This window comes from Anarrhichthys ocellatus, unplaced genomic scaffold (genome assembly GCF_004355925.1).
Source record: "Anarrhichthys ocellatus isolate YVR2014 unplaced genomic scaffold, GSC_Weel_1.0 scaffold22, whole genome shotgun sequence".
NCBI lineage: Eukaryota > Metazoa > Chordata > Actinopteri > Perciformes > Anarhichadidae > Anarrhichthys > Anarrhichthys ocellatus.
In genome coordinates, this window is record NW_022280052.1 from 1,741,994 (window position 1) to 1,768,333 (window position 26,340).

A 26,340-nucleotide genomic window follows, 5' to 3' on the forward strand; every position below is an offset into this window, starting at 1 on the left:
GTGTGTGTGTGTGTGTGTGTGTGTGTGTGTGTGTGTGTGTGTGTGTGCGCTTCCTTTTCCTCTTTTATTGTCCTCGTCTATCCATCTGCCTCCTCTAATCCCCACCTCCCTCTGCAACACACACACACACCTCTGCTGTGCATGCATTAGTCCACCATTAATACAAATCATTTTTGCATCTGAGAATGATAATTAGGTACATCTAAGAGAGGAGAGAGTGAGACTTCAAAGGGCGTGCTGCTCACTCTGTGTTTGACTGACAGAGGACCTTTGGCTGTTTTAAAGAGCTCCATGATGAAAAGGATGCAGAAATCTATCGTCCTCTGAGTTCATTAGCAATGCATAACCAAAACAACATTTGTTTTGACGCTGTTGCACACAGCTGAAAGGCCCACTGTGGGTGTGTGTGTCTTATTCCCTGCATCCCCTGCCAAATATGAAGTGACGATTGTTCAAGGAGATCAGCAGTCCCTTGGCAGTATAAGCCACAGTTGTGTGTGTGTATTTATGATGCCCACCTCCCTCACCAACACTGTGTATGGTGGCCTGAATAACCTGCTGAATGAACTACTAGCTTGAGTATGGTTTTTACCCTACATGTCGATCATTGCCTACAAATTACTCATCGTATTTTGCATATAGCTATATATTTTTTATTCATAAAATGTTTTCATATTAAATAATAATTTAGGTATTAAGGATCATTACAGCTATCGTAGAAAGAAGAGTGGAAATGGATTCTCCCCCTTTTATAAATTAAAGTGAACAGAAACCTGTGCTGTCAGCAAACTTTCTCCTTTGTGTTGGTTTGACATTGCCACCCATGACGACATTGCCTCCCATCAGTCGCCTGGCGTGATGATCAGCAGAGCCTCGGCATCAAAAAGAGATTCTGCTGTAATCCAGTCAATGATTGGATACTGGCAGACATTATGTGCTCTCAAATGTTCCAGGTGACAGCTGTCGGGGGCCAGCCATGGCTATCCATCCTCCTCTAAATGACCTTATGAGGCTTGGAAAAGAGTCTGAAGAGTGCGTTAACGACTCGGCTGCATATCTGCTTTAAAGCGATGAGGGATTTATTCGTGTCGTGATATCTGAGCTTCACAGACGACGATCGTTACTTGGCAGAGAGAGCACAGGATTGAACAAATAAAGCTTATAGAGATCATGACGCAGGTTCACAAGTCAGGGCCTGCATGTATGAAATATCTCTGCTGCCATTCCTAATAAGTTTGGGAAATCCATGTTGCAATGTATAGTATGTGCTTTGATTCATGATTCTGTTCAATGCAGGTTGTCTTGCTGCTTAAACAAAGTTTATTTTTTGTTGTTTTATAGCTAGGGGAAACAAAGAAAACAGCGGGTTGCCCTTTTATAGTAGGAACTTGAGTCACACACTCTTTAGTGAAGAGCTGTTTACTCTTTTTACCTCCTTTCAACCACTCCCTCCTCTTTTCATTTGCACTATTAACCTGTTCAATAGACCTTCAGCCATGCTGTCAATTAAGGATTTGTTTTTGATATCCCTGTTTGAATAAATCAACTGAATTTGTCTCTCCCTCCTTATCCTAAACCCATGCTCTATCCCATTCCCTGCTCCTCCAGAGGGAGTAACAGGCCTGAAGGAGCTGGCCTTCTTGAGGGATCTCGCAGAGCAGAATTCGGTGAAGTACGGTGTGGACCGAATGTCTGACCGAGACCGCTCCTCTGCGATGTCCTCGTCTGGATCAGCAGGAGCTTCCATGATGCCGGTGGTGAAGGGAAGCATGATGGTGCTAAACCAGCTGAGTAACCTGGAGACGACAGTGGGCCGCTTCTACATCAATCTGCCCAATCGCATGATCGACCTGGCCCGCTTCAGCCTGCCCTACTCTGACCCTATGGGAGATGGTGAGTGGTTTGGACGGATAGCCTCGACCAATATTGAATGACATTTTAATTTTGGGCCAAATAGCAGGAAGTCCAGATCAGTTGAATAAAATTGACCTAAAAGAACATAAATTCAGTCAGAGAGTCAAATGAGAAGATTGACACGACTCTCGTATCTGTAAGCTGAACACGAGCAAGCAGACAATTAGCATAAAGACTGGAAACAGGGAGCAGCTAGGCTCTGTCCAAAGACACACACACACACACACACACACACACACACCTAAAGCTCTCTTGTCTAATCTCTAAAAAAAAAAAATGATATCTTGTTTGTTTAATGCATACAAAAACAGAAAGTCGTGGTTTTACATGCTAAGATTAGTGAGATTGTTTGCTTTAGACAGTGGCTTACCAGGGGAGACATGTAACAAGATACAGTTTATGTTGATGAGCTTTCGATGTGCTGGTAGGCAGATTTGTTTCCTTTGGACAGAGCCAGGCTAGCCGTTTCCCCCTGCTTCCAGTCTTTATGCTAAGCTAAGCTAAGCTAATGGCCAGCTGGCTCTTGGTTCATATTTATCGTGCATATATGAGACTGGTATTGATCTTCTCATCTAAGTCTCAACAAGAAAGTGAAGATATTTCCCAGAATGTGAAAGTAGTCATTGGATAAACACATTTACAGAAGGAAAACTGAAATTCGTATTCGGCATTGATTTATTGAAAGGAGCTCAATAGAGCTGAATTGCAAAAACACAATGACTTAAAAAAAAAAAAAGACAAAACACGAGGGGTTGCACGAACTTTACTGAGCTTCTTCTTCTCTCTCCAGGGTTTATTATGACCGTGAGCCGGCCCTGTTATTTCGGTAACCTTCTCCTGGGCGTGGTCGGGGTGGATGTGAACCTGGCGTACATCTTGGAGGATGTCACCTACTACCAAGACTCGCTGGCTTCATACACCTTCCTCATTGACAACAAAGGTCAGTCAATTAGAGACGGGCGAGGCAATACATTTACCGCAGTGCAAGAAACGATGCCTTTTCTAACTTGTGGTCGGCCACATGAACGGCAGCGTTGCCAAATAAAGCTTTGTATCATAACAGCCTGTTCTCTAAATAAAGTGTTCTCCATGTGCAGTAATAACAGGCCTACCGGGTATTATAACAAACACTGCAGAACAGATCATTCACAGATTGTGTGTTGCTTAGATTTCTAAGTCTGTAACTAAAGAAACAAGTTTCCTCTCCAGGTCCGACAGACTCTCGTGACTACAACGCATTTCTCTGCGTATTCAAGGCATCAGTCTTTATTAGACCGAGAGAAACACTCCAAATGATTGGAAAAGTGTATTTTGGTGTTTTTGTTTCCCATACAAGTAGAATTACACATTATGTTGTCAGTTTAAACTTCCTCCGCAGCCATTATCCCTCGTTAGACTTAATTGACATCATCTTGGTAGCACTGGCACTTTTTTGGCGTTTCATTCTCTGTTGAGCTGTGCCTCAGTGCGTTGCCACAGCACGGGGCGGTAGTGCTCATGTCCGGTCTTGGTTTGTTTTGGCCTCAGCTGAGGGGGTCTTGACTAAACCACTGGTGCTGCACAGCAGGCAAGTTGTGCTCTGTAGGCCCAGAGAGCAGGGACATCAATGGACAGGGTTTTGCTGGATGGCACTTTAGCCAAAGATTGGTTCCCCTCACGTGTACTGAGTAGTATTGGCTGAAATATGCAACTCTTGGAGACATTGTCCTCTTGCAAAGCTTATAAGATGGTGATGAAAACTAGGCATTTCAAAAGGAACCTGAAATGGGCAGAATAACTGACATATACTCACCTGTAATCCTTGCAAGTGAATTTTTGCAGCTGTGTGAGTTTCTCTCCTCTGCTGCGCCATTCAATGAGTCTCTTTTTTTCCCCTCTAAAATGTTTTGTTGTAATAAATTTGCCATCAAATTATAGCTTATTACTGCACCATGCTTATTAGCAGCAACTCTATAAACATCGATGAATGAGTCCCATTGAAGTTATTAGCTGGCATACATGGCGTGTGCTGGCAATTAGAGTGTCGGTAAATACAATTAGATAAACACACGGCTGACACGGGCTTCCCGTCCTGGAACTAAAAATAACAGGTGAGTGCATCGGAAATATTTTTTCGGATGGGAGGCATGTATCTAATGTTGATCGGAATTAAGCAAGCCTCTACCTAAACTATCAACGCTCTGGCTTCTTCTTCCATGTGTGCTGTAGTTTGCTGTAAGAGGACAGCAATGCCTGGTCTAATATAGCATGTGTGAGACTTCACACAAATAACAAACACTCTTTGTATTAGAACTGTGTAAAAAAAAAAAAAGCAACACCACATGATTTTGTTTCATTTTTTCAAAACATCTCGAGGGCTTTTTGGCTCTCCCAAAATGATGACTGCAGCTGTGAAGAGCTGTGTTTATCACTCCTTAGCAGCACCAGAGTACTGTTTGCTAGCAGTATCCACTTTGGTTTGTGTTGGGACATTTGTAGCATCAACATCTTTTGTATGATTGGATTCAAATATTGAGTATTTTAGTGATCAAGATCCTGCCTAAAGGACATTTCTTTGGGAGTATGATCCATCCACCTGTTTTCTTATAAAAAAAACAACAAAAACTGAGAAATTCTACACTAAAATAGTAGACCAGCAGGAGGTTAATGCTCAGGCTTTTGCTAATTCAGTTTAATAAGGAGGCGATGGTCTTTTGGAGAAACAATTCATGTGGCTAATCTGGAGCAGTTATGTATCACTATATATCCAGATAATTTGTGGAAACAAGTTGCCAGAATAGATCTATGGGACATTAAGTGGCATTTAGGCTCTATTCAGAAGCAATTATCTACTCGTCGGTTGCAATATATCATTATATTATTGGTGGCAAAAACTTCTGACATTTTTAAAGAAAGTGGCCTCAGACATTTTCAATATCGTAAAATAACTTTCAATGTGCCGAGCAGCATCTTTTTTGATGTATCTGCAGGTACTACGAGCAACAACGCACACCTATGGTGTCTCCTGTAATCAACCCTTTTCACATCATTTGGTGCATTTAGTGACTGTAAATACAAAACATGGCTTTGTCTTTTAGCTGTATGAAACAATTACAAGACTCCCTAAATGGAGCTGAATAAAATGTTGGCTAAAAAGGCTTTTAAATTGGTGTCTATGGAATAGTAATGATAGCATGAGTAATTGTGCAATATGACTTGTTTGACAGATTCCCTGCTGGTCCATAATAGTTGTTTTTAATGTTTTTAGCAGATCCAGTCTTTCTGAATTAGTCTGTGTATGTTGCCGTTTATTTTAGTATGTATAAACATTAATTAATGATGTTTGATTTCCCAGGTTACACCTTGATGCATCCATCACTGACACGGCCCTACTTGATGACAGAGCCTCCCCTTCACACTGACATTATCCACTATGAGAATATCCCAGGATTCCCTGTTGCACGGCAGAACATCCTCAGGTAAGAGAGGATGAGGAACACGTGAATAAAACCATTTGAAACCACAATTCCTCCACCCATTGATGCATGCATAGCATGTGTTATGTGTATTGTTTGTGTAATGCTGTGTATTTTTGCAGCCTCCCTCTGGGCAGTCAGGTAATTTCTGTCCCAGTCAACTCGTCTCTGTCCTGGCACACCAACCGACTGCGGGACAACAGCAAAGACGCATACAACGTCAGCTATGCCTGGAAACTGGTAGGTGTCCCTACAGTCCCTACCCTACAGAGACTAAATATCTGAAACATGTTTCCTGGTGAAATTAAACTTCACAGTGCAGCCTAGAATAAACATTGAACTTTCTGGTCACTACTTTACTCCCACAAATAAGCAAACTTGCATACACTTAAATGTTATGTAAATTAACATTCAAGTCCTTATATAGTACAATTAGCATCGTAGTTGTTCTGAAGTTTTACAATTAAAAATAGGGCTACAAAGAGGAGTTAAACAAATAATGTTTAAAATGTATATATCTACACACACATGAATATAGATGGATGGATGGATGGATGGATGGATTGATTTTTTCTGATTTGAAGTCTCGAGTAATTGTGAGCAAAAGAATAATTTATTGAAAGCAGAATCAGCACTCAGCAGAGATAAATGATGATCGTTGGCTCTGGGCCAGTGAACCATCCTCGTGTTGGGACAATAACTGTCTCATATACTTTCTCTCTATGGCATCCATCTCTGTCTACAGCGCTTTATCATTACTGTACCGCTGTCTAAAGCAGTATAGAGATTTATGCTCCCAGCCTTTATGTCTCCACCAAACCTCCATCGCCTTAAATTAGTCGTTGTAATAAAAAACAAGTGCTCCCACAACCAGAAACCGTCTCTCCTTCGAATCTGCTTTCCCTCTCCGGCCCAGAGGTGTTGTGTTTTAGGAAGAAATGGCAACAGAACAGCAATAACGTCACGTCGAGTCTTTTTGCTTTCTGACATTTAGAATTTTGGCAGGAGCGTTAATATCACACTTGATTGAGGCATTTTACTTTTAGCCTTTTTGTAAAAGCTTTTGACATTTAAATTTTTTTTTCACACAGCCGCTAGAGTTCAAACACGTCACCTTTTGCCAATGAGTTTCGCAGCTGTCTCTTGTTTTTATGAAAAATGATTTTATGGAAATCCTTTGAGTACACCATGTTTTTGTGCTTGTGACCAGAATTTTAGAATAAAATGTCTCTTTAAAAGAGCATAGTATATGGAGATTTGTGCCTATTTACTCTTGAGTTATCAGAAGTTTCTGAAAAGGCTTTGTTTCAAACAAAATCTCTGAATTTGGCACCAGACTAGCCCAGTATGGTTCATTCAGAATCAGCAGGGTGAAAGCAGATGTTCAGCCAAACACATTTATCTTTATTATAAAAGATGCGTGCAACCCATAAAATACTGTCTGTGAAGGCTGACTCTGGACACTGAAAAAGAGAGCTGATATGGGGAATGTGTGTGTCATGTCACAGCATCTTTGGCTTTGTACAAAGTATGTAGGAGTAGAGTGTATACATTTTAAATCAACTGCCAGTATTTTATTCATAAGCTCACACTAGTCACTAAAGGTAAATGTGTTGTACATTAGTTTAAAGGGATCGCCTGCTAAAAAAGGTCAAATAGGCATTGACAGCATTGCCTGTTTTGATCTTTTCTTTTTTGATGTGTTGACAGTAACAACCATATTGAATATCGTCAGCCTTCATCCTCCACTCCTGTCTTTCTATCTTCTAGGTTCAGGACACGTCGTTCATCCTGTGCATCGTGTACGTGCAGCCGGAGATCCCAGTGAAGCATCTGAAGAACCTGAACACAGTCCCCAGCTCTAAGCTACTCTACCATCGTTTAGACCTGCTGGGTCAGCCTAGCTCCTGCCTGCACTTCAAACAGCTTGCTACAGTTGGTGAGAAAAAAAAGCACTGCACTAACATATAGTAACTTGGAGTAATAGATGACAACTTTATTTTTTATCCATAGTCGGCTCTAAATCATTCATAAGCATGTCTGACTGTCCCCTATTTCCCCCTTTCTGTCTCTTTCCCAGAGTCCCCCACTGTGATGTTGGCAGCTGGTAGTTTCTCCTCCCCCTACGAGCACCTCAGCCAGCCGGAAACAAAGCGCATGGTGGAGCACTACACCGCCTACCTGAGTGATAACACCAGGCTCATAGCCAACCCAGGCCTCAAGGTAAAAACAAGCAGGGGGAACACCGATGCGACTCGCGGCGAAGACTGGCCTGCGGGCGCACACGGGGTTAATGTTGTTTACCTGACAACCACATGGCACATAGCCAGCAGTCAGGTTACAGGCATGTACTCACATATTCATATTCTTCAGTAAGTATGTACAAACACACAATTAATGGGTCCCAAGATAGCTTTTGAAGTATCTTTTTCAATCATTCTTACACTATCTAGCGAGCAACTTTTCCGGCTGCTAACTAAAATGAACACATTTTAAACGAAGCACTGCATCTTTAAGAAGGGGGACAAGCCCCCACGTGGTTTTGGCAGCCTGTGTGCATTCCTGTCCTGGGGGAGAAGGGGGTTAGAGTTTGAACTCTAAGCCCCAGTCCCAGCTCTGATTCCCAGGCTAGTCTTAAAGGCCCCCTCCGGTGACCTCATCACCCCTTTCAAACTGCGAAGCCTCTCTGAAAACGGCACTGGGATGTGATTTTTCAGGGTGTTTTTCAGGGCTTTAGGGCTAATCGAGTCCCACTTGTTCCTAAATACTGCTGTTCTGAGCCTTACTATTTGTGATTTGTTGATTATACTTTCATGAAATTGTAGATATGCATCATCATCTTGAGCTGCAATACAGTAGAATGATAGTTTAGGTGTGAATTGGCAAGAATGTTTTTCTCTATCGTTGTTTGTGAGTAGACTGGAGGCCAAGCTGCCAAAAGTTTTAGTCGATGTCAGGCAAACCCCAGGTTAACTTTTCTCCTACTTACTCAACTTTTGTTTCCCTCCTCTCCTTGTTTACCTCCTCCATCCTTCCCTCTCGCCTTTCACCCTCACCTTCCCTCCTCTCTTTCTGTCTCCCTCCATCCCCTCTGTAGTCCTCTGTCAGGAACGAGGTTATGGCGACCAGTCACGTCACGGATGAGTGGATGACACTAATGGAAATGAGTAGCCTCAACTGCTACATTGTGCGCCGTTACATAGCAACGCCCAGTGGGGTGCTCCGGATTTACCCCGGATCACTGATGGACAAAGCCTTCGACCCGACCCGCAGACAATGGTGAGGCTTACTTTGGGGTGTGTGTGTGTGTGTGTGTGTGTGTGTGTGTGTGTGTGTGTGTGTGTTTTTTCGGGGAGCAAAAGGAGGTTTGAGATAGTGTTGGGTGGGTAGGAGTTAAAGGGAATGAGTATGTGTGCAAACTGCCGGCACATGTTTGTGCTTATAATGGTAACCAGCCATTACTGAGTTGAATTAAGTCAAGATTTCCTCGTTAAACTGTTGAAATGTAATGAGTTGACAAATATCCAATAGATTGAAAGGCAAACATTGTTTCCCACTGTTTACACAGAAGTTTAGCTTTATGTAATTTTTAACATAACACACAATGTTTTTCTGTGCTTTAAAGGTTTTCAATCATGTGATATTATTCTGGGAAGTTTGATGTTGTTAGGATGTTTGTTAGCATTCTCAGCATCACTCTTCAGGCTTTTTTTTTTTTTTGTCATAAATATGAAAAGATAATATTCACAGTCTTACTTTCACAGTTCAAGGTGTTCTGTGTTACAAATGACAACCCTGCTGTAGTTGCAGATTAACAAATGTATACAGAGAGTAATCAACCATATAGCTTATGTGAACATGTTTTAAATACAAACACAAGGCAGAGTGGAATGACAAAAGAAATGATCATGATGATTAATTGTAAACTTTTTAAAGCATACAGGTGTTCTAACAGTTTTTTTTTTTTTTATTGGTAAATACAGCTCATTTTAACATATATAATCAGATAAGTCACATCTAACTTCTTGCTTTTATATTTTGGTTCATGAACGTTAAGTTTTGTCAAAGAAGCAATCTGATTGATCCGGTATAACTAAGAGCAAGACGTTCTGTCATTCAGTGAATCCAAACTATCAAAGTAAAAAAATTGAGAGAAGTTATGATCATAAACAAATTATGACAGTATAACCCACAGTTCTTATGTACACATTCAAACCAAAAACAAATGCACCAGCATTTCTCTGCATTCCCCACAAAAATTGCGGCTCACATTCTCAAGTTTTCTTAAGTACTGACTTGTAGGATGAAAATCTGTAAAAGCATCATGAAAGGCATCTTATCTTCTTCACTACGTTAGCCAGGAAACATTAAGATGGTCAACTTTATGAAATAACCCTCTGCCCGTGCGATGTGTTGCGTAGGTACCAGCATGCGGTGGCTAACCCTGGCCTCATCACCTTCACTGGACCGTACCTGGATGTGGGCGGGGCGGGCTACGTTGTCACCATCAGCCACACCATCCACGCCTCCAGGTAAGAGGACGAAGGCGTATTCCCAGTAAACCCACAAAAAAAATGTCCCACAAGTCGGGTATCTTCCAGAACAAGTACCTGCGTAAGAAAAGTACTAATTTATGATGAGACTAGTCATTAGGACTTACTTGGTCCGATATGACCAGTAGCTCAAGGTGGATAATGTCAGCTAATGCTAGCAAACTTAAGATAGATATCGATATATTACTGTAACATTACAATACTTAGTCAAGTCACTGACTATATGACTCTTCTCCATTTGTGCCACACTGGTTTAGCAAGTCACATATTTACATTTCAGTGGTTTAATCATTCATTTGAAAAAAAAGGAAGTCTACAAACCAAACCTCACCAGGAAACAAGAGAATCTTGGGAAATGTAGGAACAGTTTATCCGCCATCGTCTGGTCGTCATTGTTTAGCTGTCTGCCCAGAAACCTTTACAGTTTTGGATTCCTCTCACCGCTGTCAAGAGCGTCATTTTTGGACTATCATTTACAAGTTGCTAAAACTAAAAAGGTGATGATATATCTTTTTTTCCGCATTCTCCAATTGGCTGACAATATCAGTTGTGTGTACAAGTTCTACACATTGTTAATATAATAATCAGCTCTGTGTATTAGACATTGCTCATCAACAGATTCACTGTTGTTATGAGCCAAGATATCATCGTGGTCTGTGAGGCTGTCCGCAGAGCACCCTGTCTCTGAAGAGAGGAGATCATTTGAAAGGGACTAAAGGAGACCATTGACTGTGTCAGGCCTGTAGAATGAGGGACGGCGTCTCCCTCAACCAAATAGTCTGGGTTGAGTCACAGTTGTCTTCAAGTGTCTGCTCTTCAAAGTGCCCTCAAGCAAGTCACTTTATTGCAGCCATCCTCCTTGAGCTCTGGTGCAGAGAAGTAAAGTATTCCCCGGTGCTTCAGCCAATTTCTATAGAAGTTGTAGCAGAATGGACGCGTCCTCTTTGAATTGAAGCCTGTAACTGGCTGAGATTAAAGTGTTCATGTTTCGAGTTCTGCGAGGTTAAAATGCAATTTAGCACCACATCACCGCTTGCAGTAGCACAACAGGAACTGTTTACCATGGTCCATGCAAACGTACACATAAACATTCAGTATCAGCATGTGTGATAAGTCAGGATTAGCTTTTTGAAGACCGGCTCAGTGAGCATAACATTACGCAATTTGTAGTCTGCGTAAACACAGACTTAAAGTGTGTGTGTGTGTGTGTGTGTGTGTGTGTGTGTGTGTGTGTGTGTGTGTGTGTGTGTGTGTGTGTGTGTGTGTGTAATGTTTGTTTGTTTTTTTTGTTGACTGATATGGGTAAACATTTATGTTATAATGGTCTGTAGAGTAACTGACCATTACTTCTCTCAGCATACTGCTTAACACACAATCACCGCAAACCATTTAACAGAGACTGATTTTTAAAATGTATCTTTATGCTTCTTTTCCGTCTTCTTCTTCTCTGTCTCCTCCTCTCTTTAGCTCTCTGATGGCCCCTGGATATGCATTTGCAGTGATGGGCATAGACTTCACCCTTCGCTACTTCTATAAGGTCCTACTGGACCTGCTGCCCATCTGCAACCAGGACAGGGGCAACAAGATCAGGTAGGAAGAGGATGGATTGGATCTGACTTGTCTTATCTTTTCACTTCTTGCATTTCTTCTTTCTTTTTTCGATTTCCTCTTTTTGCCATGTCCCCTGCATTTCTTTGGAGGGTGGCTAAATCTGTAGCCAGAATTAAGCTTGCAGAGCGAAGGAGAAGAAAGGGAGGGAAGAAGAGATAAGCTGATTATCATGGCATTCCTGCTGGAGATGTGGCATTGCTGCTGTCTCAGTGCTACATACTTTCACCAGCTTTTATGTCTCCCTTTTTGTTTTGTTTTCTCTTCATCCTTTTTCTCCCTCTCCCTCTCTCTCTCTCTCTCTCTCTCTCTCTCTCTCTCTCTCTCTCTCTCTCTCCACTTCCTTCATGCTCTCTGTTGGTGTTCAGGAGCCATATAAAACAGGATTAGCTCAAAGGGGGTGTGGGGCAGAGAGTCTCAGTATTTGGCAGAATGTTTAAGGAATGGAGGGAAGTAGAATGGAGCAGTATTCTGCCAGTACAGTTAGGCATTGGGGGAAAAAGAGGGATCTCAAACGTAGTGGCCAATGAAAGAGTACTTGTATTACTAATCTAAGTTATGTTCTTTAAATTGATCCTTTTTGTGTGTGTACTTTGTAGATGCTTCATAATGGAGGACAGAGGGTACCTGGTCGCTCACCCCACTCTCATTGACCCCAAAGGTCACGCACCTGCAGAGCAACAGCACATCACACACAAGGTGAAGGACCAGGGACTATTGTACAAATGTAAAAATACCAATTAATAATCGCAGTGAGCTTCCTTCTCTTGTCATGTTTATTCTTCTTGTATTTCCCTTCGTGTCCTCCCGTCTCTTTCTAATGGCAGGAGCCACTGGTGGCCAACGACATCCTGAACCATCCCAACTTTGTCAAGAAAAACCTTTGTAACAGCTTCAGTGACCGCACCGTGCAGCGCTTCTACAAGTTCAACACCAGCATCATGGTAAGTGAGAAAAACACAAGATGACTGGATGTATGAATGGCTGCACAAGAACCCCGAATCAGACAGTCACTGGACTAGCAGACAGGACACAAACACACACATTCCTCATCACTATGTGATTATGTGGTAGTATAACACTGCCACCTTGTGGTGATTGAATTTCCTGTATACTATAATTCTCTTAGAAATGCAGTGTGTTTGTGTGTAGTTTGATAGTATATTATTCCAATTTAAGGTCTACAGCTTTAAAGGTACTAAGATAAGATACCTTTACGAGACATTGTTCTTTTTCATTCATGCCCTCTTGTAGATTATCAAGGAGCATATTGAGTATAATTTCACATATTCAAACTGTAAGTTTGTCAACCTACCTCATGTCCCTTACTACTTTATCTACTGATATCTGGTCCATTTTTGTTTTCTCTATTTGTTTTATGGGTAATTGTGAGAAGGCCTGACCATTCTCTTTTGTATTCTTGTTTCTTGGATAAAATACAAAATTCTTAAAAAAAAAAAAACGTTTCCTGTCTTCGTCATAGGGGGACCTAACCAACCTGGTCCATGGTAGCCATTGTTCCAAGTACCGTCTGACCCGAATCCCCGGCACCAACGCCTTTGCTGGTATCGTCAACGAGACGTGTGACTCTCTGGCTTTCTGCGCCTGCAGCACGGTGGACCGGCTCTGTCTCAACTGCCACAGGTCTCACCTCCTCCCACACACTCATCAGGGACTTACTGCTTACCTCTCAGGCACCGGGCAGCGTTGCTAACATACAGTGATACTACATTAATGAGAAATAGATTTGATGTTTTGCAAGTTTGTTCAACAAGATCACAAAACAAACCTCTGAGTTTAGTGAAGATCCAGATCTGATAGTATAATGCTGCAGCTATTTGACCTAAAAAACAAACAAATTAAATGCAGCTTTCTCACTGAACATGTGGCTGTTTTTCAGAATGGAGCAGAATGAATGCGAGTGTCCGTGTGAGTGTCCCCTGGAGGTCAATGAGTGTACCGGCAACCTCACCAATGCTGAAAACAGGTCAGTGCAAAACATGTCTGAGCTTCAGTGCGTTAATGTGTTATAATGTGTGATATCTCTCCGATATAAAATACCTTTTTTGAATTAGCTTTCAGTAGTATTTTCTACTAATCATTCAGTCTCGCATGTAACATTTGCCAAACTCATTTTTCAGTCCTTGCACACGATAGTAGTGTCTGCAAATGCACACATTTCCAGGCTGCGTCTCTTTTATGTCATTTGAACTGTGGATATGTTTGGGCTCTGGCAACCCTTTTGGGGGGACTAGTCTTTCTCTCTCATTGTCTCTCTTGTCCTTTCCATCTCAGTCCTGCATCTCTCTCTCGCTCTCTCTTGTTTCACCCATCTACTTTCATCAGCCATCAGCAGCCTCTGACAGCACGTCAATGTTTCAAATGCCAATGCCTCCTTTATTTCAGGGAGACATGCAATCATCATTTTTTTAGCTGTCAGATTTTTCTCCGTGCTTTGTGTCAAGCAGCGTTGATGTTTGTCCTTTTTAAAAGCTGCTTTGCCTAAATCAACACACTGAAGACTTGGAGGGCTCGTGCTGTGATTTCTTTGTTTGTCAAATTTACTGTAGAGTATCTGCTTTCCTGTGTAATCGTGTTTCATTCTAGGATTTGGATGGATGTTGTCAGCTGGATGTTTGTATTTTGACCAAGAATATATAATGGCGTACCTGCAACTTTTTGTTTATTTTCACCTCATGTTGTCTTATGCTTGTGTGTTGTGCAGGAACCCTAGCTGTGAGGTGCATCAGGAGCCAGTCAGTCTGAATGTGATTGATCCCAGTCTGCAGGACACGCTGCCCCAGTGCATCAACACTCGCTGTAGCCAGAGATACACCAGCAGGTACACACTATACTGCACTTATGTGCGGAACATATTAACCGTTATAATGAATAAACCGATGCATGTATGAAGTATATACCAACACACTCTTTCACGGCCATATACCAACAGACACGTACAACAGAGACTATGTGAATCTAGCATGAGCTTCACGCTGTATTTACAATAAATATGTTATTGTTGCACGTCAACAGCCACCTAGTGGTAATGAATTATCTCTTGTGGAAAGATAATTTACCACTTCATCCCTTCTCTAAAAAAACTATTTCAAGTGTTTGCCCTTCAAGAGTCTTATTTCTATCTCTGTTTCAGTGATTGTTTCGGCGTCCTGGACTGTGAGTGGTGCATGGTGGACAGTGATGGTAAAACTCATCTCGACAAGCCATATTGTGCCCTTCAGAAGGAATGTTTCGGGGGCATCGTCGGCGCCAAGAGTCCCTATGCGGATGGCCTGGGACTCCTAGGTGAGGGAAATGTGGATATGAATGCTCACTCTAAAGAAATAGATCAACTAGAACCTTTCTTTTTTCAGCTAAGGTGCAAAGTGGCTGAGTCTGGTTCCACAGTTCTGAGATATTGGTCCTTAATGTACTGTAGTGCAGTGGTTGCAGGTAAACCAGACTGCAAATATGTGTTACGCCGTTGCGTCGGCTGTAATGACCGAAATAATTATTCTGCTTACTCTCATCCATCGCTGCCTGCCATTATGAATCCTAATTCAATGTATTCAGGGGGATACCTACTCACCACACGCTTTTATTGGCGCAGGGTTTTCTCCCACATCACCTTTTCATTTTAAAACCCAATACATTTTGTGTCACTGCATCTGAGGGAACGTTTGTCTCTCACTGATGATGTGTTGTTGGCATGATGATAGTCATACGTAACTGGTCATTAACATTCTGCATTTTAAGTTGACATATTTTATTTATGGGAATGGATTCTTAAGTACATTCATATATGAAAATAACTAGCTTTGTAAATGACCATGTAGATATATATTTTTAATTTAATCGAACCATTTAGCAGTACCTCCGTGACCCACTAGATGGCGCTCTGAGGCCCACCAGTGGTTGAGAATAGCTGTAGTAAAGAAAGAACAGTGATAAAGTAAGTAAAGAAAAACTAAACAAAATGGCAGTGATGACATTATTTCCAGGGTTCTTGTGAGTCGTGACAGCAGAAATGTTACTTTTGTAGATCACGGATAGTAACCAATGTTTCAGATTGACTGAAAATGTTTTCTTTGGTTCTGTTATCAGTTGTTTCAAAATGAGAATTGTCCGTCTGTCTGCAGTGGAATATTTTTCCTGTGGCATTTCACACTGCTGAGTGAGGAGAAGTGAGGTAGAAAATGTCTCGGCGTGAGTTAGGATCAGAGCTGGAGCTGTTTGATATTGACTTGTTGTGTTTTCACTTCTTCAGCCGTCAGAAATCCTTAGTAATTTCTTTAATCAACCTTCTGCCTATCTCTCTTTCTTCAGCAGATGAGGAGGTGGCATCTCTGAACATGATCAAGAGCGCCCCTGTGGGTCCAGTCGCTGGGGGAATTATGGGATGCATCATGGTGTTGGTGCTGGCTGTGTATGCATACAGACACCAGATCCACAGGCGTTCGCACCAGCACATGTCCCCACTGGCAGCACAGGGTAGGACTGATACCAAATACACTTATACAGTTAAAGTGATCGGTCAATCAAATTGAGACATATGACATTCGTTTTTTGTCAATATTACATTTCGTTACCGTGGACAAAATATACCTGCAGCATCATTTTCGTTATAGTTGTTTGCACTAAGCTTAGCATCTGCGTTCTTCACATACTGGCATTTCTTTAAATACCAAAGGAAGAAACACAGTTTTAAAGCAGCCTGATTAACAAGCAGTGTGGCAAGTGCTGCTGGAACTAAACAGCTGACATTAGCATCACGCGGCGGCAGCTGCCGCAGCATGATTTGTGTAATTACTGTGTTATTGACATGAGAAATCCAACAAAAATACAACCTCAAAACTCTTGAGTCCAAGTCACTTTCAATCTGATAGTTTGGTGAATAACTTTGGATAGATGGTGGAGAGTGTAGCGGCATTATCACAAGGCATTAGGCCGAGGAATCGGCTCCTGAAGTCGCAGCTTTGTGTGTGTGTGTGCTGGGCATGTTCAGCTCATTCTGCAGCCACAGCTTGTACCACCAACAACACACACACACACACACGGCAGCTGGATTCTCGCGATGTCACGAGATCATGCAACAATCGCGGGATCATGCAACAATCGCGGGATCATACAACACACAAGTTTCTGTGTAACAAGCCATCTGCTGGGTCAGATTCTGCCTTCGTATGCAGAATCTGAAGGCAACAGGAACACATTTGGCATGGAAGTGTTCTGTCTTCTGTTCATAGGCTGAGTAGTATTAACCAATCACGTTCCAGCAGACATTGGCCGAAATGCAATCTCGGAACCCACCAGCTTGTCTGACGATAATTTATATTTTGTATTGCTTTCAAATTAGCTTGTAAACTGGCTTCTTGAGACACAATCTGGTCGTACACGTCATCTTTAAACTCCAACTCCTGTCTCGCATCTCAGTTAATGATCGGAATGTAAACAACGAGCAGCGCAAAGAAAAGGAAGTCTTGACCCGGACGTCACTGGATGAATACAGCCCCTCGCCCCCAGAGGCTCATCCGTCCTCAGACTGGTTCTGAGATTGGGTTTAAAGTAACTTGCCGTGCAGCATGTGTACACCCATCCAAACTGAGCCTCCTTGAACACGTACACTTGTGGCTAATATCCCCACGTACACAAGTTATTCTCACCGTACAGATAACAACACAATCTAAAACTAACTGGAGGAAGGAACCATGTTCAAATATAATTCCTGCTTGTAATACTTCAATATTCCTATACATCCATTGGAATAGTATTATTTATCTCTATTTGTCTTATTCTCTTCCCCTTTACCTCCATGTTGCTTTAGAAATGTCAGTGAGAATGTCCAACCTGGACAACGAGAGAGATGAGAGGGATGAGGACATCCATGAGGACAGAGGAATCAGTAAGTATTGTCTGATACCCCATTGATGTATAAACTAAACATGATACAGAACATTTAAATAGAGGGTTTGAGTGCATAAGATGAAATGCATACAGTATATTTTTTTATTTGGCAGTGCAGGTATTGTATTACTAAACGGGGCCTTTGTGTTGACCTGTGTGTTCTCTTCACTTTCAGTCAGTAACACTCGATTCATCGCTGCAGTGATCGAGCGGCACACTCACACGCCTGAACGGAGACGGAGGTACTGGGGTCGATCCGGGACAGAGAGTGACCACGGTAAGACAAATAATTTATCTCCCACCACAGATACATAGATACAAAAAAAACACTTGCAACTGACCAATATTTTTCCTCGTTCCTCGTCATGTCATTCTGACTCAACAGATATTGCATTCAAAAATAATCACGGTTTCTGGAGAACGAATTATTCATTTGTTACAAAACTGACCCATCTTGCACAAGTTCGGCTGACATTTTGCCTTAGGCAGCATAAGCATAGATATATTATCTGCGAATTTAAAACTATAATGTCAGTACAACCACGTGGGCTCACCCGAAGACACCAGTTCTGCAACAAAAAGAGGAGACGGATTCAACCATCTAATCGGGGAGCTTTCTGAAAGCATCTAGCTGTGGAGGAGACCCTTGGGGCAGAGAGCGTACGTATCCCACCTGGTGTGAGAATGCCTCGGGATCCCAAAGAAAGAGCTGGAAGATGTGGGAAGAAGTCTAAGTTACCTTCCGTAACCGTCAAAAATCAAATTTGGGGCTTCGGTATCATCTTTTGTTAAATGATTGTTACAGCACAGTCTCAAACCCAGAGTTAGCGCTCAGTTCTTTGGTGGTGGTTCAGCTCCTGGCTTGTTCTTTTCATTACATCACAGCTCAGAACCTTGTTTTCTCTCGTCTCCAGCTCTGGGAAAGTTGCTCGTGTTTCGCTGTAAGTCTGACACTCTGTGAGCGTGGATGGACAGTTTTCTCCCACATGGGCTCTTACCACCTACATATGGCATCACTCCACTTCCTGGCAGTGAGTGCCTCCAATACTTGTTGCATAACTGATGATGACAAGGAGGAATCTGAAGAGAAGAGAGTGGGCTAAAGTGAAACAAAGAGGAGTAAGAGCTTGTCAGCTGCTTGTTACAGTATGGATGTTCAACCAGAGAGCATTGAGCGATGTGAGGGGAAAAAAGATTTTTAATCTGTTTGTACGATGAGTTCCTCTTTAGTGACTCTCGTTGTGTTTTCTGTATTTCACCTCTCCTGCATAACATAGATATCTTTCTAAAATACAGATTCATCTAACCGAATCTTAAATATCCCAAAAGTTATTTAATTTAACTAAATCTTTTAAAGGACTGTTTTGAGGAAGAGGTGCCGAATAAATCAATGTTTTTAATCCGGAAGCTCATTCGTGAAGGACATCTGAATTCTCTTTCACATGAGAAGCAAACGCAGTGATTCATACGTGCTAATGGAAAGAGCAGTCTGCGTAAAAGATCACATCACATGTTGCATAACTGAAAATGGGAATGGAAAAAAAAAAGAAAATGGAGGACAAGTGGAGAGATGTACAGATGCAAAAATGATGAAAGAGGGGAAATAAGAGTGAAATGAAAGGGCAAGAGGACAGGGACAGAGGAGGAGGAAGAAGAGTTAGAAATAATGGAAAGAGGGGGTGTTCGTCCGTCAGGGATTAGAACAAATTCATTATTACCAAGTAGACGTGTCAAAGTTGCTGCTCCTCTCTGCTTGGGCAAAGGTGCCCTCCTACCACAATCCACTCACTCATAATGCTGAAGGGTATGATAAAACACACACACACACACACACACACACACACACACACAGGCTCCAAGCAGATCACTGAAAGATCAGAGCATTAAATCTGTTAGGTAAGTGACGCACACATACAGAGTGCTGTTTGGCAGAGCTGCAATATTAGCATACAGGCGATGGCTAAAACTACCCATTTAATAATGAATAGCTTGCATGCATACAGATAATCTCCAACTTTAATCTGCACGCCCTTTTGTGTGTACAAAAAACGTAAAGAACATAATTATATCCATCTTCAAAATAACAAAGAAATTCACGTTTTTGAGCGACGTGCTTCTAGACCTAAATGACGATAAAAGGAGAAATAATATTGATATTTAATTGAACAGAATTTGTATAATTCCTGGATTGCGGCTGTATATTACAAATTCTTAAGATACAATTGACATTGTATAGACAAGTTAAAGCAGTAGTTTGACATTGTGGTACATTAGATGGGAGTAAGATGTGATGCTTGATACCACTCTCACGTCTGTATGCCAAATGTGAAGCTACAGACAGCAGCCGGTCAGCTTAGTGTAGCTAGTTGCTGCCCCTGGCCAACAAATGCAGTAGTTCTTCACGTAACCCCCATCAAACCACAAATTATACTTCCAAATGAGATTTAACTTGTTAATCGGTGATGTTTAACCTGTGGACAGAGCCATGCTAACTGTTTCCTGTCTTTATGCTAAGCTAAGATAACTGGCTCCTGGCGGTAGCATACTCAATGCACAGACATGAGAGTGGTATTGTTATAGATATCTTGGCAAGAAATTGAATAAGTATATTAACAAATTGTCAAAACTATTCCTTTAAATACCGGCAAACTAGTTGATGTGTCATTCAGTTTGTTACTAAAAATCTGTTGACTATCCAGGATTGATTTTCAGGATTTAGACTTGAGACTCTTAAAATAACATGGTCTCCCCACATCTTTTGACATTAAGGGGGATTTGCTTTTTAGAAGTGAAGGATAAACTGCTCAAGTTTGCATCTTCCATGTCTGGAACTTCTTTGAAGTCTCCATCCCTGCCTTTTATTTTGATCCCTCCTTTCCTCTCTCCTTCTCCCTGCCCCCATCCTTTTCACCTCCTCTGCTCATTCGTCTGTTTCTCCTTGTCTTTGTCAGCTTTCTTTCGTTTGCTATCAAAGCCCAGCTAATCTCCAGAGAATCAGGCAGGGAAACTACTGAGCAATCTTCTCATTCTAACTCCAGTACAGGATTTTTAGGACTCTTCAGTGGGACATCCAGCACATTTACTTCTTTCACATGACGCCTTATTGTGGGGCATACATTGCCCTCTATTATAGGACATACACCACAAATAATGACAGGAAGAGTGTAGGAAAAGTAAATGCTACACAACATGGCTAAAAAAACGGATGGCAATGTAAGTCACTTAAGACAGAAATTTGATGCCCTGTCTTTTCCTCTGGCGCCACCATCAGGTCAAAGTTGTATTCAGTCTCGTAGTTTGTTTTACGACCAAATACTGAACCTGGAAAAGGAATGACGTTCTCATCAGCCTCAGTGTCGCTGTGTTTGGTGCTAATATGCAAACGTTGGCACGTAACACCAAACTAAGACGGTGAACATTGTAAACGAAGCATTGTCATTGTGAGCACGTTAGCATTCTGATGCTTAACTACAGCCTCAAAGAGCTGCTAGCATGGCTGTATACTCTTGAGTGTTATTTCTGAATAGTTTGGCTTGGTTCTGTACGAATTGAGCTTGATGATCCCCCAGAAAGCCCTGAGAAGAATGTTCATCCGATATGTTTACTCAATGGTTTAGATGTTTAACTGGATGGAAAAGGTTGTTGGAGATAAATCTGACTCAAGGCCACACAAATGTACACGCATATACCTCAACCCACCGCCTTCTCCTTTCATGCCTCAGTCATTGGAGACCCCCACTGACTCACACACACAAGCTCACAAATCACTTGGTTCCGTATCTCTGGAGGTTTAATGTTTCATCATCCATAATTGCAGTCATTTTTCTATAAATGTAACGGATTGATGTCGTGCAGCATGTTGCCGGTGTCGCTTCAGAACCAGAAAAAGACGGCACTAAAGGAATTAAGGAAAATGGGTTTATTTCCAGATTAACTCCCAAATCATTTTTTTTTATAGTCAGACCATGTGTTTCAGATGGATTTCATGGCCCCGAAGGTGATGAAACCCACTCAACAGATGAAGGGTTATTATGACGCATACGAGTTCACGTGAAGAGACGACTGGTAAAACCAACAGCCTGCAAGGTTTTCATGAAAATCAGATGCTGGAAGAGCTCATGATTAGTAATCTCAGTCAAACTTGAATTCAAACTTGAATTGTGAAGATTAAAATGGTGCTTTATTACGATCTGTTTACTCATTCTCTGACCCAGTAATCCCTTTTTTCTACGACAACAGTACCACCCTCCCACTGCTCCACTTACCAGTGCATCTTAGCTGCCATGTTGGCTTGTGTTCATATCTCCTCGGGTTAAACGTATGTGCGCAATGTGTTTGAAAGTGTCGTAAATATGTATGCATCTTCTTTTTTTTTTTTCAAATTGTATGAGAAGGCTTGAAAACAAGTAGCAAAAATGCCCTGTGGGGATATTTAGTTGTCAATGCGCCATCAAAAGAGCTTGTACTGCTTTCGGAGACAATGTGTGTTTCCGTGTATTCACATTAATGTTTCTGTGTTGAATGTCTATGACTGGAGGGCTACATTTGTTGAGTAGTTTCTTTTATGGGGTCTTCCCATTTCTGTTCGATGTTCTGCAGCTATTCTTACACTATTATGTACAGTAACAGTGAAGTACTTTATATTTGATTTAACCCCCCCAGCCAGTGCCTGAATAAGGAATCAACAATGTAGAGTGTATAATATGTTACACTTTACATTTTTTACTTGTGAAAACCTGGGTTTTGGTTTTGAGACTGATTTTCATCTTCAAATCAAACATTACATTTTTCGGCAACCAAGGCTTTACAATTGACCCTCCAATTACATAGTTTCAAGTTGTAAAGTAGAGTGTGGCAAACCTTTGTAGTCTGTTTTCAATGACATACAGGGAGCTCCAAATTAAACAATGATATCATACAAAATCAGTTTTAGTAATTTAAGATAAAATTAACTTGTCTGTCACAAAGCAACATAGATTCTCCTCTAACAGGGCTCATCAAACAAACAATGCACATTTTAACAACACATAAAATAGGCCTTAAAGTACGGTTGACAGGGTAGAGGTCAGGGTATATAGAGCCTTACCATGTTGACCTCCCTTTGCCTTGTCTGCGTAAGCTCACACGAGGACCTAACCCAAAGTTTGAGAATCTCTTTTTTTATGTAGTTTTTTGGGGGGAATGTGATGACAAGTCCAGCAATACCAACCTCTGCATGTTTTATTGTCTCCAGGCTACAGCACCATGAGTCCGCAGGAGGACAGTGAGAATCCACCTGGGAACAACGACCCGCTCTCGGCCGGTGTCGACGTCGGTAACCACGATGACGACCTCGACCTAGACACGCCTCCTCAGACGGCAGCGCTGCTCAGCCACAAGTTTCACCCCTACCGGCACACGCACATACACCACCACCCGCTGCACATGCACACGCACCACCTGCAGGCCGCGGTCACCGTGCACAGCGTGGATGCAGAGTGCTGATCTTCAGCGCTGCAATCGCCCTCCTGCCCTGGACGGAACTTGTTTTTATTAAAAAAAACTATTTTTAAAAAACATTTGTGCTTGATTAGACTGCACACAGTAGGTACTGTCAGGATGGACGGAGGGAGAGAAAAGCTACCGCTGGACTCACAGTGTCACTGGGCTGCTGGGATGTCTGCCATCAATTGATGATTATTATGGGCATTAGCCTCATGGTGTCATTGTGCCAACATCTCCATTTCAACCCTTGTTTCCCCACCAACCCAGTCCAACATCTGGCAAGTGTACTCAAGTTTACACACACTAAAAATGACCAGACCTGGGCCAGTAACAATATCCAAATGAGATTTTTTTGTTGGTTTTCTGGTGGAATTTGTCATGAGAGCGCACAAAAACGCGGCTTGAGCCCATTAATTGAGAAGAGGACACAACTGGAACCTAAACTCCTTGAGGCAGAAGAGGGGTCTTCATTTCCAAGTGGAAGGCGATAGAAAATACCAGAGGGGATAATCACAGTAACAGTCTAGATGCTGATTGGACCCCTTTTTCCCCAGGCCTTCAGCCCAGCATCCCCCACCAAGCCCACTTGTGGTGAGGGGCTGGAGGGGAACAGAGCCTCCTTATTTGTTAAAACGTCTCGGATGAAGAGTAAAAATACTGTATTTTTACATGGACCAGGATCTAATGTGGGATTCTATCACAGCTTTATTCCCCTCACGTCTGCAGATAGACACTCCCCGGTTTGTGTTCTCTGAAAGATATTTGGACATTTTCATGAGTGTCTGTGCAACTTTTTTTTTTAAATGATTCGCATAAATACAGGAAGAAACACTTAAGAGGAAAAGATTATTTTTCTACTATTTATTTAAGAGGTAGATTTTCAATGACGGATTAGTAAGCAGCTGCAGCGAACACAAACAAAGTAGTCGTGACAACACAATCTGTAAACAATGCATCATATTTAAAGCTCATTTTTGCTTCCCTTAATATCTGTAACTGATTTTGTTTATTTAGAATTTGAAGTATATCAAACAGGCTGAAAATCTTGCATATTTTGAGCTTTTATGTTTCCACCTAATTGAGGGACTCTGGTGCATAATCATCAGAAGTCCATTTGTATTTTATTTCCATTTATCTTTTTACTTTCTCCCCAGGAGTTTATTCTGAGCTATCTCTCTACCAGGATATCATATTTACCATAAAGTGTGTTTAAAAGTGTCTTCTTTAAGCTGGAAACATCATGGGATGTGCAGGGACCTAAAATCAGATTTGCTCATTTAAAAAAAAAAAAAAAAAATCCAGGTATTTTTCGGTGATTATCGATAAAAAACACAAATACATGAGCCTTAAATCACATCCTGTCCATCAGAGCAGTTAGGAGAAAGTGGTATTGGACATACTTTTCACTGTTCTGAATCACTGAGGTCTTTGTCATTGTAAAGTAAGACTTGCTGTGCTGAACATCCTCATTCTGGACATGTCCTCTGTATCAGGAGGCAGAACTCGCTGTGGTCACTGGCCTTTGTAAGCCTCCTGGGGATGGACGAGGGACGAGTGAAACTAACACCAGCAAAACATTCCTGGCTTTAGTCACTGCTGGAGATTTGGTGTGTGAGGATAATTGGGGATCCTCACAACGGTCCTGAGAGACTCACAGAGTGCTGTCCCCTCTCTCTGCCCGAGTAGAAAACACAGTTTAGAAATCTCCTGTTTTAACAGAACTTTTTTTTCCCCTGAGGCCAAACTGATGCTACACGTATGTTACGGTTGTGTGCTGGATTTGGTGCAAAGCAAGTTGAATTTCCGGTGATGCCCAAGATGGAGTCTCCTTCTCATCAATAAGAGTGAAAGAGGGAGAAATGCTGCTGCTGTTGTTCAGAGGTTACACCCATCTGTCTGCTCCTCTGTGGTTAACCACTCAAAATGTATTTTCTACATGTCTCTGGTTTAAGTGTGTGTGTGTGTGTGTGTGTGTGTCTGTGTACATGAGAGTGAGTGATTGTGAAGAGGGAATGAGTATCCACCTGGAATATTTTCATTGAATGCATTATTGTATTTTTTTTCAAAATAGCATTAGAGAATTATAGTTGAAATTATTATGATTGAGAAATCCACTCATTTTTATTCTGATGAAGAGTCACTCGATCTGTGCTTCGTGGGTTTGATTGTTCAACTGGTCAAAATCGGTGTGACATCCATTTATTTCTATGTGAAAAAATGTCTATTGTTTTTCAGAGATTCATTATGAAGTGTAAATACAGAATCACAAATAGCTATTGATGTCCTGTACACTCCATTTTTCTATCTTGGTAAGACATGACGTATGCTTCAGATGATGCTCCGATATTGTCTGTTCATGGTGTCTCACTATATTTTTGATGCCTTGGATGTTTTTTTAGATTTATTTTTCTTTAGGTCCATATTGGATGGAAGTCAGTTCTTGGAAAAATGTGTACACACACACTTTTTATGTTTGAGATACTTAGTTTTTTTTTTTTAAGTTTTTATCATGCGTCTTCAAAATGTTAAAGAAAGCTCATCTCTCCATGAACTTATTTAGATTTGCAAAATAAACGGTACTACATCTTTTCACGGAGTAACAACCAAATAACACCCCTCTACTGTTCTTTACAGTCGGCTGCTGTAAGCTGCGCTATGGGTCAGTTGCTACTTAAGACTGTCGGCCACATTCATTCACTGTTATTTGAGTGTGTTTCTCACTTTAGTTGAACATTTAAACACCCAATGTGATGTCATTTAAACTTTTAAAAAAGTGATAAATAATTGGACACCTCTGCTAGAGCAGAGATTAAAACCCAGTGGTCTTATTTTAGTACACATGTCAAAGTAGTTCTGTTCTTGAACTTGGATGTGTCGTGGGTTATATATTCAACTCGAGGCTTAACTTACAGAAAGGTTTAACATCACGTTTATGCCATGAGACCATTTACTGTTAGAGGTTTGACCATATAAACATTTATTTACTTGCAATCATCTTCACAATATTCATCATTTCTGTTCAGTTGGACATCGAAGCAGCCTTGTAGCATTTCGGGGCATATATTTCGATAAGTGTTGATTTCGGGACAAATTCCTTTTTCACCAAATTGAGTTTGTTTTTAAAAACCCTTTTTTTTTTTCTGGAGAACAGTATTTACCAGCTGTTGTAAACAAATGTGTGTGTGTGTGTGTGTGTGTGTGTGTAGGACACTCGCATTAATTAATGTACTGAAGGAACGTGTACATCAACCCCCCCCTCATGTATCATATAAAGTTATCAAATTAAGATTTATTGCAATGTGAATGTGATAAAGTACATTTTTACACTTAAATGATCGGTCTTTTTTTGTAGAAAGCAAGCTGTGGCTGCTCAGTGGAGGTTCAAATTTAAAAGTATGCTGCACCACCTCAGGGCCTTGTTC

The 26,340-nt window shown here is 41.5% G+C and overlaps 1 protein-coding gene across 2 annotated transcripts in view; it reads left to right on the top strand.

The window, feature by feature from the left end:
- cachd1 (cache domain containing 1) overlaps window positions 1-23,341 on the top strand; it is a 33,092-nt gene extending 9,751 nt beyond the window's left edge. Inside the window, exons 6-24 of one of the 2 annotated variants that reach the window (XM_031859417.1) lie at window positions 1,609-1,893; window positions 2,705-2,854; window positions 5,249-5,372; window positions 5,492-5,609; window positions 7,140-7,308; window positions 7,450-7,592; window positions 8,467-8,648; window positions 9,791-9,901; window positions 11,390-11,512; window positions 12,130-12,229; window positions 12,358-12,474; window positions 13,014-13,174; window positions 13,431-13,517; window positions 14,256-14,372; window positions 14,685-14,836; window positions 15,857-16,021; window positions 17,355-17,432; window positions 17,610-17,711; window positions 22,668-23,341. In XM_031859417.1, coding sequence (XP_031715277.1) covers window positions 1,609-1,893; window positions 2,705-2,854; window positions 5,249-5,372; window positions 5,492-5,609; window positions 7,140-7,308; window positions 7,450-7,592; window positions 8,467-8,648; window positions 9,791-9,901; window positions 11,390-11,512; window positions 12,130-12,229; window positions 12,358-12,474; window positions 13,014-13,174; window positions 13,431-13,517; window positions 14,256-14,372; window positions 14,685-14,836; window positions 15,857-16,021; window positions 17,355-17,432; window positions 17,610-17,711; window positions 22,668-22,918 — 2,735 coding nt within the window. In that variant the 3' untranslated portion in view covers window positions 22,919-23,341. The remainder of the gene's footprint in view (window positions 1-1,608; window positions 1,894-2,704; window positions 2,855-5,248; window positions 5,373-5,491; window positions 5,610-7,139; window positions 7,309-7,449; window positions 7,593-8,466; window positions 8,649-9,790; window positions 9,902-11,389; window positions 11,513-12,129; window positions 12,230-12,357; window positions 12,475-13,013; window positions 13,175-13,430; window positions 13,518-14,255; window positions 14,373-14,684; window positions 14,837-15,856; window positions 16,022-17,354; window positions 17,433-17,609; window positions 17,712-22,667) is intronic. The other variant, XM_031859418.1, reaches the window with a different exon arrangement.
- The last annotated feature ends 2,999 nt before the right edge of the window (window positions 23,342-26,340 follow it).